General features: G+C 48.0%; 2 protein-coding genes across 6 annotated transcripts in view; one reads left to right on the top strand and one right to left on the bottom strand.

Annotated features, from left to right (window-relative positions):
* NFATC3 (nuclear factor of activated T cells 3) overlaps positions 1–15,464 on the top strand; it is a 113,018-nt gene extending 97,554 nt beyond the window's left edge. For 2 of the 3 annotated variants that reach the window (XM_031458217.2, XM_031458216.2), the window contains one exon: positions 6,548–7,142. Coding sequence is in view for 2 of the 3 variants with exons in the window: in XM_031458216.2 (XP_031314076.1) it covers positions 6,548–6,669 (122 nt within the window). In the remaining variant the exon portion in view is untranslated. Of the gene's footprint in view, positions 1–6,547; positions 7,143–14,744 lie in introns of those variants that run through there. The other variant, XM_064489034.1, reaches the window with a different exon arrangement.
* On the bottom strand, positions 9,283–15,874 carry ESRP2 (epithelial splicing regulatory protein 2). 3 transcript variants are annotated; one of them, XM_064489037.1, is made up of 15 exons: positions 15,677–15,874; positions 15,460–15,588; positions 13,879–13,992; positions 13,648–13,762; positions 13,203–13,301; positions 12,925–12,979; positions 12,745–12,882; positions 12,533–12,665; positions 12,403–12,445; positions 11,940–12,241; positions 11,628–11,840; positions 11,323–11,521; positions 10,988–11,174; positions 10,538–10,703; positions 9,283–10,461 (listed from the first exon to the last, which is right to left on the bottom strand). In XM_064489037.1, the coding sequence occupies exons 1-15, from the start codon at positions 15,872–15,874 to the stop codon at positions 10,372–10,374; spliced, it is 2,181 nt and encodes a 726-aa protein (XP_064345107.1). In that variant the 3' UTR covers positions 9,283–10,371. The 3 variants fall into 3 exon arrangements, with proteins under 3 accessions (XP_064345107.1, XP_031314079.1, XP_064345106.1); XM_031458219.2 differs by having other exon boundaries at positions 12,745–12,855; XM_064489036.1 differs by lacking the exons at positions 9,283–10,461; positions 10,538–10,703 and having other exon boundaries at positions 10,999–11,142; positions 12,745–12,855.
* Positions 15,875–17,165: the final 1,291 nt, after the last annotated feature.

The following is a 17,165-nucleotide window of genomic DNA, read 5'->3' as shown; positions in this document are numbered from 1 at the left end:
GTTTAAACAATGATGAGAAGAATCCAGGAGGAGAAGATGAGCAGATAGACTAATTAAAGAGATGGAAGAAGGAAGAAAGTTGATGGAGCAAGGTCTTGAAGAGGGAAGCATGTAGAATGAGTCGTGTGGGTTTATGGGTCTGGAGCTCAGGTTTGGCCCCTGGAGAGTCAGCAGTATTTAGAAATGAACAGCATTATTCAGAGAAAATGTACAAAGTGAAAAAAAATAAGAAAAAGGACAGAATCTTCTTATAAGCCTGAAATTCAGAATCCCACATCTTAACCCAAATTGAAAAGAATGTAGTCTGTAACTGAGTGACCATGTGACTTTTGTTTGGGGGCCCCCCCCCTATATTTCAGTTTTTGCTGATACAAAAACATACATGCTAATATTTGAATTTACCTTCAAATACCTGTGTACTGTTTACTCAGCTAGTAATGTAATGTTTGTCTTTGCAGAATGTAAGAGATTTCTTAGAAAGAAAGGACCCTTAATAACTGACCGATCTCCCCCTAATTAGTCAGTTGTGGAAAAAAAAATCATCATTTCCCTTTACTAGTATTAAAGCTAATGTTAAAAGTGAAGGGTATCTTCTGATCATTGTGCATGTATTTTCAATCTGTTCTGTGGATGGAAGCCATCTAGAGTTCAGTGTGAAATTTAAAATAACTTAGTTTAAAATTTGGTATGGGACAGCTCAAGCTGGTTATCTTGGTTCTTGCTTAAAATACTTAAATCTTCTTTTTGTGTTACCTCTTTGATGGTGAGTTTTATTTTTGTTTATAATATAAGCTAGGTTACTATAAAAGAAATCCCAAAATACAATAGCTTAATCACACTGAAATTTTCTCTCACACCTTATGGTAATTCAGAGATAGGAGTCCTGTTTCGTTTAATTGTTCCTCTACCTCCTTAGGTATTGTCAAAGCATAGTCACCATTTTGAGTGAGTCTTCACCCAAAGCAAGGAGTGGGAGAAGTAGGAGGAGAGGTTACTGAGCTAGTGTGGAGGAAGATGCACATATCACTTTTGCTTGCATTCCTTTGGAGAAAGCAAGTTACACGGTCATACCTAGCTATAAAAGGAAGGAAGGAAATGTAGTCTGTAGCTGAGTGGCCATGTGACTAGTTAACCTCAATTAATAGAGAAGAATGAATTAGGACAGTTAGCTTTCTACCATATATACCTTCTAAATTTTCAGAAACTGTTTTCTGTCTTTAGCTTGAAAAGGTAAATTAGTCAGATTTGATAAATGCAAACTAATTTTTCATCTCATAGCATAAATAGCTGAATTCAGTATTTTATGTATTTAAAATAATACTGGGTTTCTCATCCATTTAAAATCACTTTCTATTCCTTTACATCAAGATTTCTCTTATTTCTTCATTTCAAGTGAAATTCAGAAAATGATTACACCTATATATAGCCTTCATTTTATAAAAAATAGTATCTCTATAAAATTGTTCACCAAGAGAATGCTTTATACCTTTAATCTTGGGATATAGGGAAAGGAAGAAAAGATGAATTTGCCAAACTTTGATAAATGTTCATTGCAGCTTTATGACAAAATAACGTATATAAATGGAGTTTGATTACACACAAAAAATCCTTTACAAAAATGACCAAGATGCTCAGATGCTAGTTTTAAGGCCCTATGACAGAATACATCCACCTACTTCAGAGGCAGTATCCTGGGTTACCTGCCCCTACACCTGGTGGTGAGATTTCATACCATACCGTGCTTGCCAGCTTGAACTCTGAATCCTTAAGCATTGGAAGTAGTTCTAAATAAGAGGCCTGTTGTTACTCAAAACACTTCATTCTTGTGTGTGGAAATAGCATTCCAGTGCACTACTAGCTTGAACATTTCTTGGATTAAGTTGTTTTTTCTTACAGCAAAAATTGCTAGTGGCTCTCTGCCAACTTCCGTTGTGGTGGCACCGGCAGGCCAGGTGTTGGGGTAGTGGGAGTCAGGGATGGTGGCTGCCACATGTGGGCCAAATGCTGTGACCTACATAAGCCGTTACCATGGGCGTTGAGGGCTGTTGACTCTTGTTCTAGGCATTTAATTCACTTTACTCTTTACAGGGGGAAATGATAACATTGTACAGGAGGGGCATAAACAACTAGTTATACTCTAAACTGGAGGGAAAAAAAATAAAGTCACCTCACATACTTAATGGACTAGGGGTTAAATAAATCAATAAATTCATGCATATATACATTCAAAAGGAAATGAAAATGAAATTGCAAGCATTAGTATTTTTAAGAAATAACCGAAGTATGTTTATCAAAATTGCTAATGATTTATATATAAATTACATTATAGATTTGTTTACCAGTAATGCTTTTCATCTGCTTGACACGCAAATTTTGTCCAGTCACTTTAGAAGGATATCGCAGGAACCCAGAGGTGGGAGCTGGAGCCCAGAGCCCTCAGCCTAAGGAAGAAGTGAAGGGCAGAGGAGAGCAGTGGACTTGTACACCACACTGTGCTCAAGTTACTGCTAAAGGATGGTGAAAGGACTGCTTTTTTGTAGTTCTGACTGCCTGTCCTAAAATTCATATTCAATAGCTGTTATTTGGAAATAATTTTTGTGGTTGTTTTACCAAGTTCTCAGATTATATTAAAGATTCAATTGGCACGTAATTTTATTCAACACTCAGTATTTAGCACTATTCAGCACTAAAGATTCAATGGAGAACAAAATAGACAAGTTCTCTGCCCTATTGGAACTTAAATCTACTAATTATTGTATATTAATATTATATATTAAAGTATATTTCAGTATGGTCACCTTGAGTGAATCTTTGTGGAAAATCTTCTTGGCTTTATCATAGTCTAAAATCCTGAACTGTCAAGAACTTTCCAGGTTGTGTCAGCTAAGTGAGGTTAGGCACACCAGGCAAAAGAACAGCAGAACTTTGGTAAGAGGGAAGAGAAATAACACAGCTTCCATCAGGCGTTTTCTGTAAAGGACGTCACCTGGCTACTTTAGAAAAGGATATGTTTATCCTAATCATCAGAGTGTACTTGGTAACTGGGTGGAGAGTGATGGTAATAGACCCTCATTCTCAAGAAAGCATAAATACTGACTTCCTCATAAAGACATTGGAAAACAATATATAATTGGTTTTTGATAATGATAAAACACCATTTAAAATCATTTGTAGTTTTAAAACTTGAACAATGAGATAATAATTGAAAAAGGTGTGTTTCATAGCAGCCTAGAACATCTCTGAAATTACCATTTTGGAAGGAGTAAGCGACAGGGAAAGATTACTTGAATGTGACCTGGGTACTTGCTTCTATATTTGGCTTTTTGCCTCTGCTGTGAGACCTATCTAAAATAGACAGTGATCAAAATCAAAATCAGATGCCTTGTGTTTGTCTTAATAACATTCTTCTGGTCCCTCTCCTACCCCACCACCTAGTGAATTTTCAGTGTACTAGTTCCAGATACCTTCCAAGTGATTGTATTGAACTAAGATCAGTTTATTCAGTCATTGGAAATTGATGTTTTCTCAGTAGTAAGGTCCTTGTCCTTCAGGAGCTCCCAGGCTATTTGAGAGATAGATAATACTGATGCCTACTGATAATCTAATGTGCTGAATAGTGTTAGAGGCCATGCACAGAGATCACGGGCCATCCTTGTGCTCCCTCTTAGCATGAGATGACCCTACACATAGAATCCACACTGGAAACACTGTTCCTTGCTTGTTATGACAGAGTGCCACAGGCTGCCTTGTCTATTTATGTCCCTTTATACTCTCACTTTATATACTATATAAGAGGGTTTTTAAAACCTCCATTATACTTAGGAGGAAACTGAAGAGAAAATGTATTGTCATGCAAAGCATCCCCATAACTTTTCATTTACATAGAAACTATTCCAGTGAGTTATTTCTAGCAGTCAGGAGTAGGTTTCGATTAATTCCATTCTTCTTTGCAAACCATCATGATTGGTCAATAAATCGTAGCCTGGCAGGTTTACTAAAAAAGCATCCTCTCTCTGACAAAGACCTTCATAAGTCTGTACCAGTGACCTTCAAAAATTGACCTCAATTAGTGATAGAGCTTGCCAGTACTGATTAATATTCAACCTTTTGTAGTTAGAGTCCTTTAGCTTCTAGTCCTTACTTTACTATTCTCTACTAAATACTGAGCACAGTCAAGGCAAATCTTAATCCTTCATTTCTTTGCCCCTCTGAGTGCTGCCACTTGGAAATTTGTCTGTTGAAGTAAAACCACAGATTTCTACAGTTGAAGGAGACCTTACTAGGTTAACACCATCATTATATAGATAAGGAAATGGAGTCCTAGATATATGAAGTAACTTGTCCAGCGACACACATGGAGTTAGTGGCAAAGCGTGTATTCAAACCAAACCTAATTTCTAGGCCACTCTCCTGCTTACATATTTGCTTTCTCAGGTCTTATTTTCTTATCAGATCGCAAGGCTACTCCCACTTTTTTTTTTTCAGCCTTCTTCTCCTCAGTGAACTGTGAAACTTCTCTCATACTTCTAGGTCTTTAGTTAGGAGGTGCCTAAATCTCTTCTTGCTCTGACTATTCACTGTAGTCCCTTACCCACAGGATTTTTCATTTAAGTGTTCTCATTTCCAAATCCCATTCCAGACCTAAGCTACCACTTTTGTCCTCTAAATTCCTCCTCAGCTTATTTCCAATAGTGACAGCACTATTCTTCCTCGACTTAAAACCTTGGTGGTAGTGGTGAATCAGTCCTCCTTCCCTCTTGCCCTCTTCTTACTGTCACCATACTCACTCTCCTTCCCCTGCTATCACATTTGTCAGGTCCTTTGCATTTTCTTTGTCTAAATGATTTCCTTGCTCTTTCTACTCTTTTGGTTTTCAAGAAGTAACAGGTATTTTTGAAACTGATTTCACCATTTGCTAAGCAAATTGTGTGAACTGGCAAAGCCTCTGTTAACTGATCTGTAAAGTGGGGTAGTAATGATCGTAAAATATCATCAAGATTAATTGAAATAAGATATAAATTCTCCATTGTAAAGTTTAACCCATGGATGCTCAATAAATATTTGTGGAATGAATGTTAGTTCCGTTCTCCTTACAGCCGTAACAAGTATATGAGTTTGAAGAATTTTTTTCTTAACTATCTAAACTATAAAAGATAAGATATTAATACATGAAGATTTTTTTTCTAAGCTATGGTTAGTGTGTCCTTTGCTCTATGACCACTTCACATGCTAATTATAAAAAATGTTTGTCTTGGTCTATTTTTGCTTATAACAGCTGTGTTGAGATATAATTCATTACTATGAAATTCATCCTTGAAAATACACAATTCAGTGGTTTTTAGTATATTCATAGAGTTGTGCAACCATCACCACTATCTAATTTTAGAACATTTTCATTACTCCAGAAAGAAACCCCATTCCCCTTAGCAGTTACTCCCCTCTTTCCTTCCTTCCCGTATTGCCTGGCAACCAACCAACCAACCACCTATTTTCTGTCAGCGTGGATTGGCCTGTTCTGGCCATTTTATACAAATGGAATCAATATATGACCTTCTGTGTTTGGCTTCTTTGACTTAGCATGTTTTCAAGGTTCATCCGTGTTGTGGCATATATTAGAACTTCTTTCCTTTTTAGAGCTGACTAACATTTCACTCTGGAATAGACCACATTTTGTTTATCCATTCATCACTTGATAGACAGTTAGGTTGTTTCCACTTTGGGGCTATTATGAATAATTCTGTTGAACATTTGAGTACAAGTTTTTATGTGGATATATGTTTTCAGTTCTCTTGAGTATAGGACTAGGAGTTAGAATTAGTATAGACTCTTTAGTTGATAAAGCAAAGAATTTTCATTTCAAAGCGAATGGTGAGAGAACTGAAGTTTCTTATTTGAGGCATTTGGGGTGTTCATTTCCATATTAGTTCTTTAGGATTGAAATTATTTGCACTGGACCTCACAGAACACTATGCTCCCTGAGATGCTTGGCACATCATAGAAACCAACAAAATCAAGAGTCTTTTCTGAAAGGATCAGAAACAATACAAATGCCCCCACATACTAAAGGATGCTCATATTAGCATAGAGTAACAAAACCCCCAAATCTCAGTGGTTTACTCTCACCAAAGCATTTATTTTTATTCACTTTATATACAAGGTACACTGCAGGAATAAGAAAGGGAAAACTCTCCTAAAGGGATGCAAATTAAGGAAAAGTCAGATGTTAGATTAAGATAACACATTTCAAAAGTATCCTACCCTCTGCTCTAGAGCATGAGCCTTTAGAGTGACAATAAGAATGTTTCCCTTTTCTCTCAGTCGTCCTCCTTCCAACCAAAATTGAACTGAAAGGGAGAGAAGGAGGGCGGTCTGGAACTTTTGGAATGATGTTTCCATTCAGTTCAAGAGCAGGCTTCAAGCACTGCCTTTACCTTTATAGGAAGCCATGGAAAGGGAAAAGATGTCTTTGAAGTAGAGCTTGGCATTGAGCATCATATGGTCAGTCATACAGAGGTCACTAATTGCTCTCCCTTTTCTTGTTTTTCAGTGAACGAGATAATTGGGAGAGACATGTCCCAGATTTCTGTTTCCCAAGGAACAGGGGTGAGCAGGCAGGCTCCCCTCCCAGGTCCCGATTCCCTGGATTTAGGAAGATCCGACGGGCTCTAACAGTGCTCACTGCAGCCTTGTGTCCACCTTCACATACTTCTCATGTTTCTCTCCTTGGACCTTGGGTTTCCAACTCTGCGACCTTCAGGATGGAGCCAGGAGTTGGGATCACCTTATGTGGGGAAAGCAGCATTCCTCCAACTCAGGCCTTGGGTAGATTTTGTAAAAGAATAGCAGCAGCACAGGCTGTTTGAGCTTTGGGAAAATGAGCTTTGCTTTTTATATTTAAATAGGATACTTTTATATGATGGGTGCTTTGAGTGTGAATGCAGCAGGCTCTCATTTCAGAGGTGCTGCTTTTGCAGGTGACCTGGTTGCTTAGCTAGGATTGGTGATTTGTACTGCTTTGTGGTCATTTAAAGGACCCTTTAGCTTTGATGATATTTTTAAAGTAGAAACTTTTGATAAAACCTTCCAGAAGCAAATATAAAAGAAAAAAAAAAACTCCCAAGCCTACACCTTTGCCTCAAAAACTCAGCATGTGTCCTGAAGCCTTTCATAGATTCATAGGAAATAAAGCCAAATGTAGCTCATACCTCTTTATAAAAGTAAACTGTTAGATAAAAGAGAAGAGACCATTCCAATCATTGAAGTGTTGGAATATAAAACGACATTCCAGAGCATAGCCTTTTTGTAACTTTCTAAGTAATCTTCCTGCAATCTCTCTGTACTGTCTCCATGTTGAAACTGCTTTTTTCCCTCAGGGCCTTGGGTAAGATAACTACATGTAAGGTGACTTTGGAAGGTGGGGTTTTTTAGCTTGGTAGCTTTAATTTCCTGCCATCCTATAAATAGGTAGGCTGTGGAGTACTCTTCCCTTTCGTGTCCTCTTGCCCAGACGTTTTCCAAGTGGGAGCATCTGCATTTGGCTCCTCTGTAACTTTTGAAGCCACAGTCTCATGAGTCTCATAATGGTTTAGGCAATTTTGCTGGTTCTAGCTTATCTATAGAGGCCAAGCTGTGTTAGAAGCTAAGCACAATGAGCTCTGCTTCAGGACAGGAGCAGAGAACATGCAGGAAGCTTTTAAGATGGGAAGCTTGTAAGATTCACACTGGCATAGAAGGCTTTCCCCTCATTCTGTTTACAGCCTAAAATGATTCTGGCCTACCCTGCCCCATCTGCATGGCCTTTTCCAAAAGGCTTTGAGGCAAATCCAAAAATGAGGTAGCATCATAGACCTGACCCTTAACACCAAAGATGCCCTGGTGCTGCTGCTGTGCCTAACGTGGGGCCAGCAAGAAACTCCAGCCTGCTGTCTACCAAAGGAGGTGCCCAAGTTGGGTGCTTTTCTCAAACCCTGCCCTTGCCCCTCTCCTTAATGGGATTGATATCCTAGTCCAAGGTTTGGTCCTTCTTCAAAACCCCTGAAGTTTGCAGTATATTTTCAAATGTACTTTAATTCAGGAAGCAAATTTTTTGAGTGCCTACAGTGTGCTGGGCTGGTCAAAGACTTGATGTGGTTATTCCAGGGGACTGTGGGTCCTAGATGCCAGTACTCTCTACTGAGGCCAAGCAAGGCCTGAATGGAGGGAGCCAGCTCATCATTGCCCACCACCTCTAGTCAGCCAGGTAGGAGCTGTTGACCCAGAATGAAGAAGTATGTTTTCTTTTCCTTTAAACCATGTTGTTTTAGATTTCTCCCTAAAACTAGTTAGAGAAAAATGCCTGTCCTTCAGCAGATCACTCTAATCCCTCTTGGAGCCCAATGTTTTCTTATTTTCTTTGCAAGAGAGTTGTGTCATGGAGTGTAGGTAGTGAGACTTGTTTCAGGGCCTGTGGTTGGAAGCCCAGAGCTTCCTTTGGAGGGGTTGTAGGGGGCTGGCCCCTGGGATGAAGTTCCAGAGAACTGGCCAGACTTGCCTCCACCCTCTTGTCCCCGGTGTAGCTGCCTCACATGGGGTTCTTGCAAGAGCTCCCCTTGCAAGACCCTTTGGGGGTTGCTCTGCCGCCCTCAAAAACAAAAGCCTCTACGATCCAGAGTTGCTATGCACCAAATTTTGATGCCTTTTAAATACCTTGATGCCTGTAGCACTAGAAATGCTTTCCTATTTAAAATAAAAGTTAAATTTTAAAATAGAGCTTTGTATACTACATAAGCAGTTTTGTATCAGCTTTGTAAAAGCTTTGGTGTAAGAGTCAGTATTTTTTGGCTTTGTAGATAAAGACCTTAATTTTTGTGCAACATAGTGATGTTAAAGCACACATCCATTGGACTATGCAAATGGATTTCTAGTAACAGCACTGAGCAACTGGGCATGTGCTAGCACCTACCCCTTCTCCCTTCAACCCGGGATAGATCTTGGGTTGAGGAATGGGATGAGTAGCCTTCTATATACTGGAGATGCACAGAGAAACATGGCTGAAAACAGCTTTTAAAGGAACAGATGTCTTTGGGTTTGCGTGTGGTGCTGCTGCCCAGGGTGCATCCCACTCCTGTCTAGGGCTAGCCACTATCACCAGAGCTCTGCTGGGTCTGGCTGTAAAGCCTGGCTTTGATACTCAGAACAGATGGTTATCCGTAAGGCTCAGAAGGGCTCAAGTTGAAACCTTGTATTTTGTAAAATGGATGGTGTTAAGGAACTGGTTCTCAGTTATGTTTACAGCACTTAAGATTGTGTTTTCTTGTACAGTCTGTATTTTAAAACCTTTTATAGGAGTACAGTGCTCCTTACACAAATACAAAGGGAAGAAGAGCCAGCAATTCAGGCTCCTCAGTTACAGTGCTGAAATAATAAACGGTGACAGGTCAACAATCTTCTTGAAATCTGCCTGAGTTTTCCTCTGCCTGGGGCTGGTGTGGAGCCCCTCACTCTGAGCCAAAGTGAAGGGCACTTTGGCTTTTAAAAAGTCCACTTGGTTAGGAACCTTTGTTTATTTTACGGAGGAGAGGGTAGAGTTCCAAATTCCTTCAGAAGCTTCAGTTCTGCACCCTCTAATGAGTGCAAAGGGCATTCCAAGGTGTCTGCTGAGTTCAGGACAACTGGCCTGCCCAAGGTGTGCATGAAAAGTAGGCAGAAAATCCCCTTTAAGTCAAGCCTGAGTTTTTTTGTGAGGGCCTCCTGCCCCCTAGTGTCCTCTGGGGATACTGCAGTACAGTCCATCAAAACAGCCTGTGATTTTGCCATCTGATAACTCCTTGTGCCAAGCTGGAGGGCTAGCATCCTCAGGTGGGGCCATCTCTGGCACAATGTGGCCACCGAGATCCAAGTATCATGGGGGCTGGGGCCAGCACTCTCTGCCTCCCTGTCCCCCACCAGAAAGGACAGGGGAAGGTAGAACATTGGGATCTTTACTCAGAAGCTCCCTGGAGTCATACATTGAAGGCACCAGGGCTCACATTTTTAAAAAGAAAGCAAGCCTGCTGTGGACATCAGCCCTACAGATTCTGTAGGCATGGGCCATAGCCAGAACAGACCAATGGCTCTCTGGGTTCTACCTAAGAGGCCCAGATCAGACCACTGGGAGCAGGGTAGCGCCATTCCACCCCAAGCCCTGCATGCAGGGTCCAGCCATCATCTTTGCGGTAAACAGGTAGGGCAGTAAGTGGGGAATGGAGCTGGGGCTTGAGCTCCTCATGGTGCCTTCTGAGAATTTTGACAAGCCAGAAAGAAGCCACCAGGTTGAGGGTCCTGGTTCTCTGGATGCAGGAGAGACCTGTTAGCTGAGGACATCAGCCAGCTCTTACCTCCTGGATCCCTCACCTACAAACACACCCATTCTTTGGGGGCCTGTAGCACAGTGCGAGGTGGGTCAACAACCGGCATCAGACTGGTGTAGTCATCAGGGGCTAGCTGCAGAAGTGAAAGAGATTTAGGGCAGGGAGCTCCAGACTTGGCCAGTTTCCCAAGCCCTCCAGCCACACCTCACCTGGTAGGCCTGGAAGACGCTGAGCAGATCCTTCATACCAGCTGTGTACGGGACACTCTGCATACGGACCAGGGCTCCTGGCTGAGACAACACTGAGGTGGGAGCAGAGGCCAAGGCAGCAGAGGGTGTGGTGAGGTAGCCCACAGTGGTGGGAGAGACTGGGGGGCTGGGGTGGGAGAGGCAGGGATTTAGTAGTGCAGTCCCACCTATGGCCTAGACCAAGACTTTCCTGCCTCTTCTTTCCTCTTCCCTAAAACCCCAGTCTCTACAGAGTCATCTCTTTTCTAGTTTGTAGATGGCATCAGTCAGCCCATCACTCCCTTGTTGTCTCAAAATAAAGTCCAAGCCACAACAGACCTTGGGTCATCTGGCCCAGAAAGGGGATCATGACCACCCCACTCCCAAACCAGGACAAGGAGGCAAGACTATGAAGTTCTCTTAGCACGGTACCTGGGGTAGTAAGCTGTGTAGTTCATGTAGAGTTGAGTGGCTGGCCCTGGGTAGTAGGCAACAGGGGTGGGGGCAGCGGGCACCCTAGCAGCCGGGAGCAGTGCTGAAGAGGGATACAGAGCTGCCGTCTCAGTGGGAATGAGTGTTGGGGTGGCCTGGAAGGTGGCGTAGACAGGCGGTGAGAGGCCTAAAGGCAGAAGTAGAGAGTATATCTGCAGGGAGCCCAGCACTGCCCTGGGTGGGGCAGCCAGAAAGAGTCCCCAACACAGAAAGTGAGGGTTATAACAGCTTGGTCCCCACGTGCCTCCTTCTTCCTCAGCCCCTGGGACACTCACAGGGCAGCTTGCAGGGTGGAGGGGACATGCCACTGCGGCCCAAGGTGCCACCCATCAGCACTCGGCTCATCTCCTCTGTGGAGCAGGGGACCACCTCCACATAACGTTCCTTCATTGCTTTCTTATGGCAACGCTGAGCAGCAGCTAGGGCCCGCTCTGCTGATGTCATCTGGATGAAGGCATCACCTGATGGCCGGCCCTGTGCACACCATCTTGTAAACAGTCTATTGTATGCAAGAGTGCCTTACTCCCAACCACAGACCCCTCCCAAACTAAGCATTCCTCCCCTCTGGCAGCAGCTTTACCTGCTGGTTGAGTACCATGTGCACACCATGGGGCCGAATGTCAGCCGCTGCCTCCCCCAGAAAGCTCAGGATGTCTTCGATGGTGGCTGTGTAGGGCAGGCCTCGGAGGCGTACACAATCTCTCCCAGTTCCAGGGGCCAATGGGAAGGGGATGGGCAGCAGCGGAGCAGTCAGTGTGGGAAGGAGTGGGCTGGATGCATAGCGGTTCAGGACCTAGTAAGGAAGGCAGCAACAGGCTGGTCATGCCAAGTAGAGGATGGAAGGGGCATCCTGAAGAAGGGCATGGGGGTAAGGGGAGCCCTGGGTGCTCACCTGCTGCACCTCGGCTGCAGTGCTCCGAAAGAGTTCAATGTATCGCTTACCCAGCATGCCCTTATGCCTGCGTAGTGCAGCCTGTGCCAGCTCCTCACAGGCAAAGAGGGCAAAGGCATCACCAGTGGGCCGGCCGTCAGGGTGGCGCACAAAGAGCAGCCCATCAGCACCCCCAGTCACTGGACACTCTGGCCCCAGGAAGCCTAGCACATCTGCTGGCCCAGCCGAGAAAGGCAGTCCCCGCAGCCGCAGGATCACTTGGTCTTCCCGTGACAGGAAACGAGCCACCTCTAGTGATGTGCCTTGTTGGGGGGCGTGGAAGTCACCTTCTGACTTCATTTGTGCCTTTCCAAATACCCACCCACACCTGGCACGCAGGGGAGGAGAAAGGCAAAGGGCATTGGGGAAGCAGGACCTGGATCAAGAACCAAGGGGAGCTAAGTGCTGTTAGGAGCACACTCACCCCCTGCGATCTTTACAAACTCCTCTCCTGTTGCTTTATACACCTGTAGGGGCAGCAGGGGCAGCACATGGGTCTCTGGCCTGCCCCACCTCAGCTCTGCCCTGCTCCACTCCCAAGCCCAGAGCCCCACCTCGATATAGCGGACACCCATGTGGTGCTTGTGTCTCTGCAGTGCTAGGTCCCTCTGCTCGCTGTCCACAAAGCGGATGAGGGCCTCACCATTTCTGCGGCCCTGGGCGTTCAGGCACAGTGCTACACCGCCCCTGCAGAGCCAGTGTTGTGTTAGTGCCTCCTGAGTAGGCCTGCCCTCTTGGGCCCACCCACCCATCCTGCTGTACCCACCTGGCGATGTTGAGCCCTTTGAAGAATCTAGCCACGTCCTGGTCTGATGACTGCCAGGGCAGCCCTCGGGCCCGAACCACAGTCTCACTGTCCACCATGTCAGCCTTGCTACTGTAGGGGCAGGGCACAGAGTCAGAGCTGTCCAGCTATTGACACCCCCACCACTGCCCTCACACTCACCAAGGCCCTGTCTCATATTTCTGCTTTACCACTTCGGGCTTCGAAAACAATTGACCTGAGAGGAGATGGCATGGGGGTCAGCAGGGTCTGGTGGAGGGGGTTCTCCCCACCAAGCTCTGCAAAAAGAGGACAGTTGAAGGAGAAGGAGGTGACAAAGGGGCTTTCATCTTGTGGCCTCTCAGAGAAGGTAACAAATGGGGAGGGGAACTTTGAGGAAGTAACAGGTAGGCATTCACCCATCCCTGAGAACAGGTGACAGGTGGTGAGGGGAACCTTACCACTGGGCCCTTCGAGCAGGTAGAGGATGACAGCTACCATTGTCTTCACTTCCCAGACCCCAAAATCATCCTCTGTGGCATCTGTTTCCAGTCCCAAGTCTATGAGCAGAGAAATAACAATGAGGAAATCCCAGCATGAGAGGGCAACTAGCATGAGCACTAATCCTTGTCCCACCTAGACTCAAGTTCCCTACATAGACATGCAGAATCCTAGCAAACACACTTGTTTTGGCCTAGCTCATGTATGCCCTTACAGTTTTGCAGCCCTGACATATGTAGATGTATGCCCACATTCCAAATGTGCCCCAACATAGACAGAGACATGCACTCAAGGATTCAGCAGGTAATATAAACTTGAGTGTGTTCATATAACCCACCAGCATGCACATACTCACGTTCAGCCTACAACCGACCCTCCCTCCTAACCCTGCTGGGTCACAGATACCCTGTGCCATGGTAGCCACGGTGAGGTCCCTGGCAGGGCGGGCGCTCGGGTACTGCACATGGAACTCTCTGCGAAGGTCGTAGAAGGAGAAGAAGGTGTCGGGGAGCACCAAGTTCTGGGGGCACACGGGAATGGGCATGAATGGGGGGAACTGAGCTGCCCTGCCCCACCCCTGTGACAATGGGGGTCCTGGGAACCCTACCCCCTGTTGTGCCCTCAGTGGTGACGTACCTTCCTGGAGGCTTCAGGATGCAGGACCTGTCGAAGCAGCTGCTGCCCATCAGTACAGAGCGTGTAGGGGCCCCCGCCCAGCAGAGCCACATCCCCGCTCACCAGCTGTGAGAACTGGGAATAGGGAGTGGGGAAGGAGACAGACAGACTCACAGCTAGGCAGCGGGGTGGGAGGGAAGGCTTGCAAAGCTGGTTCAGCTAGATGTTCAGCCCTTTCCTGCCTGAGGAGGAGGTGGCCACACCTGCTGGGCCTGGCTCAGTGTCCTCCTTCTCTCCCAGTCCACTGTCATCTTTCTCCAGGCCAAAAGGGGGCAGTCCTATATCACCCGAGCCCCCATCACACACACTCCAGGAGTCTGGAGTGGGGCCAGAGCAAACACCTGGTGGAGTGGGACAAGCAGGTGGGAAGGGGTGGGGCAAAGCAGGTTAAACCTGTCCCTGACCAGGCACTAACTCATACAGGTGGGGGAGGCCCAGTCCTGCCTGAGGCCCAGCCTGCTCATGGTCAATGGCAACCCCGCCCCTAGGTCTGACCAACCAAGGAGCAGAGAAACTCCAAGGACAGAGCTCCACACCTGGACGCCAGGGGCAGCATGAGCTTTGACCCAGACCATATCGACTGGCTGGCACTGACCTATTTGCTCTTAGAGTGGGAAGCTGCCCGGCCCCTCCCCCATCCTCTGTCCCTGCTGGAGAACAGGTATAAGCACTAACCACAGGCCCAAAACCCTCCCCCAACCCCAGCTTTACAATCTGAGCCTGGCAGAGCAAGGCAGCCCAGCACACTCTCCAAGTGGGGGCTAGTTTGGGAGTGCTCCTGGAACAGATTCAGATTCAACATCTTTATGTCTCTGTTTCCTCATCAGGAACCACCAGAATTGTTGGAAGATTAAAGGCTTTGGCACTTTCACTCATTCTACTCAAGAGTCAGGCACAGGGTGAACGCGGTAGGGAAGATAAGAAAATAGCAATGGGAACCGCCTCCCACTCCAGCCAGAGCAGGGAGGCACCCCAGGCCTTTGCACTCAGAAGGCAGGTAGCCTCCAGGCGCAGTCCGGACAGCGCCCACGCCTGGCCAGCCGGCCGGGACAGGCCTGGACGAGCAGCTTACACCTGGCGGCGTCTGCCTCTGGGGCAGACACCGCCCTACACCCCCGCTCCAGCGTCTCCCAGGCGGGTGGGTGGGTCGAGGACGCAAGCTGCAGAGACAGTGACCTATGGCCAAGTCTGGGCCCCTTGTCCCTTTCTTCTTCCTGCTGCTGTTCAGGGACACCTGGCCAGGCAGGTTCCCAGAGGCGTCTCAGCGTAGTGCCCCGGCATGCCGGGTACTCTGGGAGGGGTCTCTCAGCCTCCATCTCCACCCCCTCAGTAGGAGTGGATCAATGAGAAGTCAGAAAAGACGCCCCCCAGGAATGGCCCGCACACGAGGGAGTCGCTGAAAGTTTCAAACAACAGGAACCCGTCCTACCGCCTGGGCCAGTTGGTTGTGGCGCGCCAGGCCTCGCCTCCTGCCGCCTCTTCCGCAGAGAAATGTTCCTGTGGCCCGGCTGTGCCTTCAGTCACCCCGGCCCCGGAGCTCACCTGCTGCAGCACCTTGTCCAGCGGCTCGGCCTGCGCCAGACTGTCGGCACTCAGGCCGCTCGCCTCGCGGCACTGCGGGCTCAGTGCGACCACCTCAGCGCGAACCAGTGACTTATGCAATGTCCCCACCTGCAAGCGGCGGGAGAAACAGCTCAATCACTGCGCCCCTTGGATCCTGAAGCTCCCTGGAGACCCCACCGCCGCGTTTCCACCCTACCTGGCGGCTCCGCGGCTCCACAACTTGCCAGACTAGGAGGATTAAGTCAGTTTCGTCGGAGCCCAGGTCCGGCCCCAGCGCTCCGGCCGTGGCCCCGAACAGTACGACCAGTGGTCCAGGACCGGGACGGGGGTCAGCAGCGGAGTCTGCGGTGGGGATCGGACCTGGGGGCGGTGGCTGGGGTGGCGGCGGAGTCATGGCCGCAGAGGAAGGGGGCGCTTGGCCCGACACACGCGGATCGACGAAGCGCACGCACGCACCGGCCGACGGCAGACGCGGATCGGCTTGGGCGGGACACCCTGTGTTGGGGGCGGCACCTGCGGCCCGGCTGGCGCAGTGGGCTCTGCTGAGACCCGCCCGCGGCGCTCCGCGGGGCGGGGCGGCAACTGGCCACCGCCCTTTGTGGGCGAGTTACCTGTCTGCCCCGCAGGCCACGTGACAGAGGGCGGCCTTGGGAACCGTGAGGGAGGGCCGCTAGAACCTAGCCCTGGGCACGCGCGCTCTCACGCCCGGCCTGGCGGGCGCTCAAGTCCCACTCTCTCAGAGGGCCCTGCCTGACTCCTGAGGCGACCCCATCCTCCTCACACCCACCCACCCACGAGGCCAAGTGCAAAACCAGGGACCTTCTTCAGTCCGTAAGTGTCCATTGGACTTGTGAAAATCACCAGGAGTCAGTCTAGAGGCTGTGGGGGTCACGACAGCCAGTCTGGAGGGGTAATATAAGTCACCCAGGGTCAAAGGCTGCTGTGAGAGTTACCGGGTATCACCCAAAGGCCTGAAGTCGACTAAGGGAAGGGGAGGGTGGCAAGGAGCACCAGAAGTCATTAGAGCTCTTCTGGGGGTAGGTGTCACCAGAGATCATTGGGAAGGGCTTGTCCACACAGGTGGGAAGGCCGGGCCTTAGTCTGGCTCTGGGAAGTGCCCGCCATGCCAAAACGCGGTCGGAGGTTTGCAGGCTTGGGTGCTGGACCAGGAAGAAGCGCGTCTCCCCGACCCCGGGCACCTGCTCCTGAGAGCTGCACTCTAGACGGCTCTGAGCCTGATGGTCTGGGCACGGAGCCTCACCCCTACCCGACGTGGGGACTGCTGCCTGTTTTTGCCTTCCCGCCTTGACAAGAGGCCTGTTGCCTGTGGGTGTGCTGGTCAGTGGGGGCTAGCGGCGAAAGTGTAATGTGCGCGAGGAGGCCGCAGATCCTTCTCCAATTCGGATAGTCCCTCGTGGAGGGCTCCTGGAACTCTTTCGCCTCGTCTGGCTTGGTGAGGCTTTTTACAGCAAGTTTTCAGACCGCCCGGACTTGCCCAGGCTCTCCCATTTATGTGACTGAGGAACTGAAAAATCCGGCGGGAAGAAGGGAGTCCAGCGCGGCAGGAGCAGAGGCATGGGGTTGCCAAGCCGGAGCCGAAACTGGGGCGGGAGCCGCACCTCACTCGAAAAAGCTGGGCACTGCGTTCGGACCTTCGGAAACTGAGAGAGCGAAATAGTCCGGCG

Source organism: Camelus dromedarius, chromosome 9 (genome assembly GCF_036321535.1).
Source record: "Camelus dromedarius isolate mCamDro1 chromosome 9, mCamDro1.pat, whole genome shotgun sequence".
Taxonomy (NCBI): domain Eukaryota; kingdom Metazoa; phylum Chordata; class Mammalia; order Artiodactyla; family Camelidae; genus Camelus; species Camelus dromedarius.
Note: the sequence above shows the minus strand (reverse complement) of the source record. Positions and strands in the feature narration are given on the sequence as shown.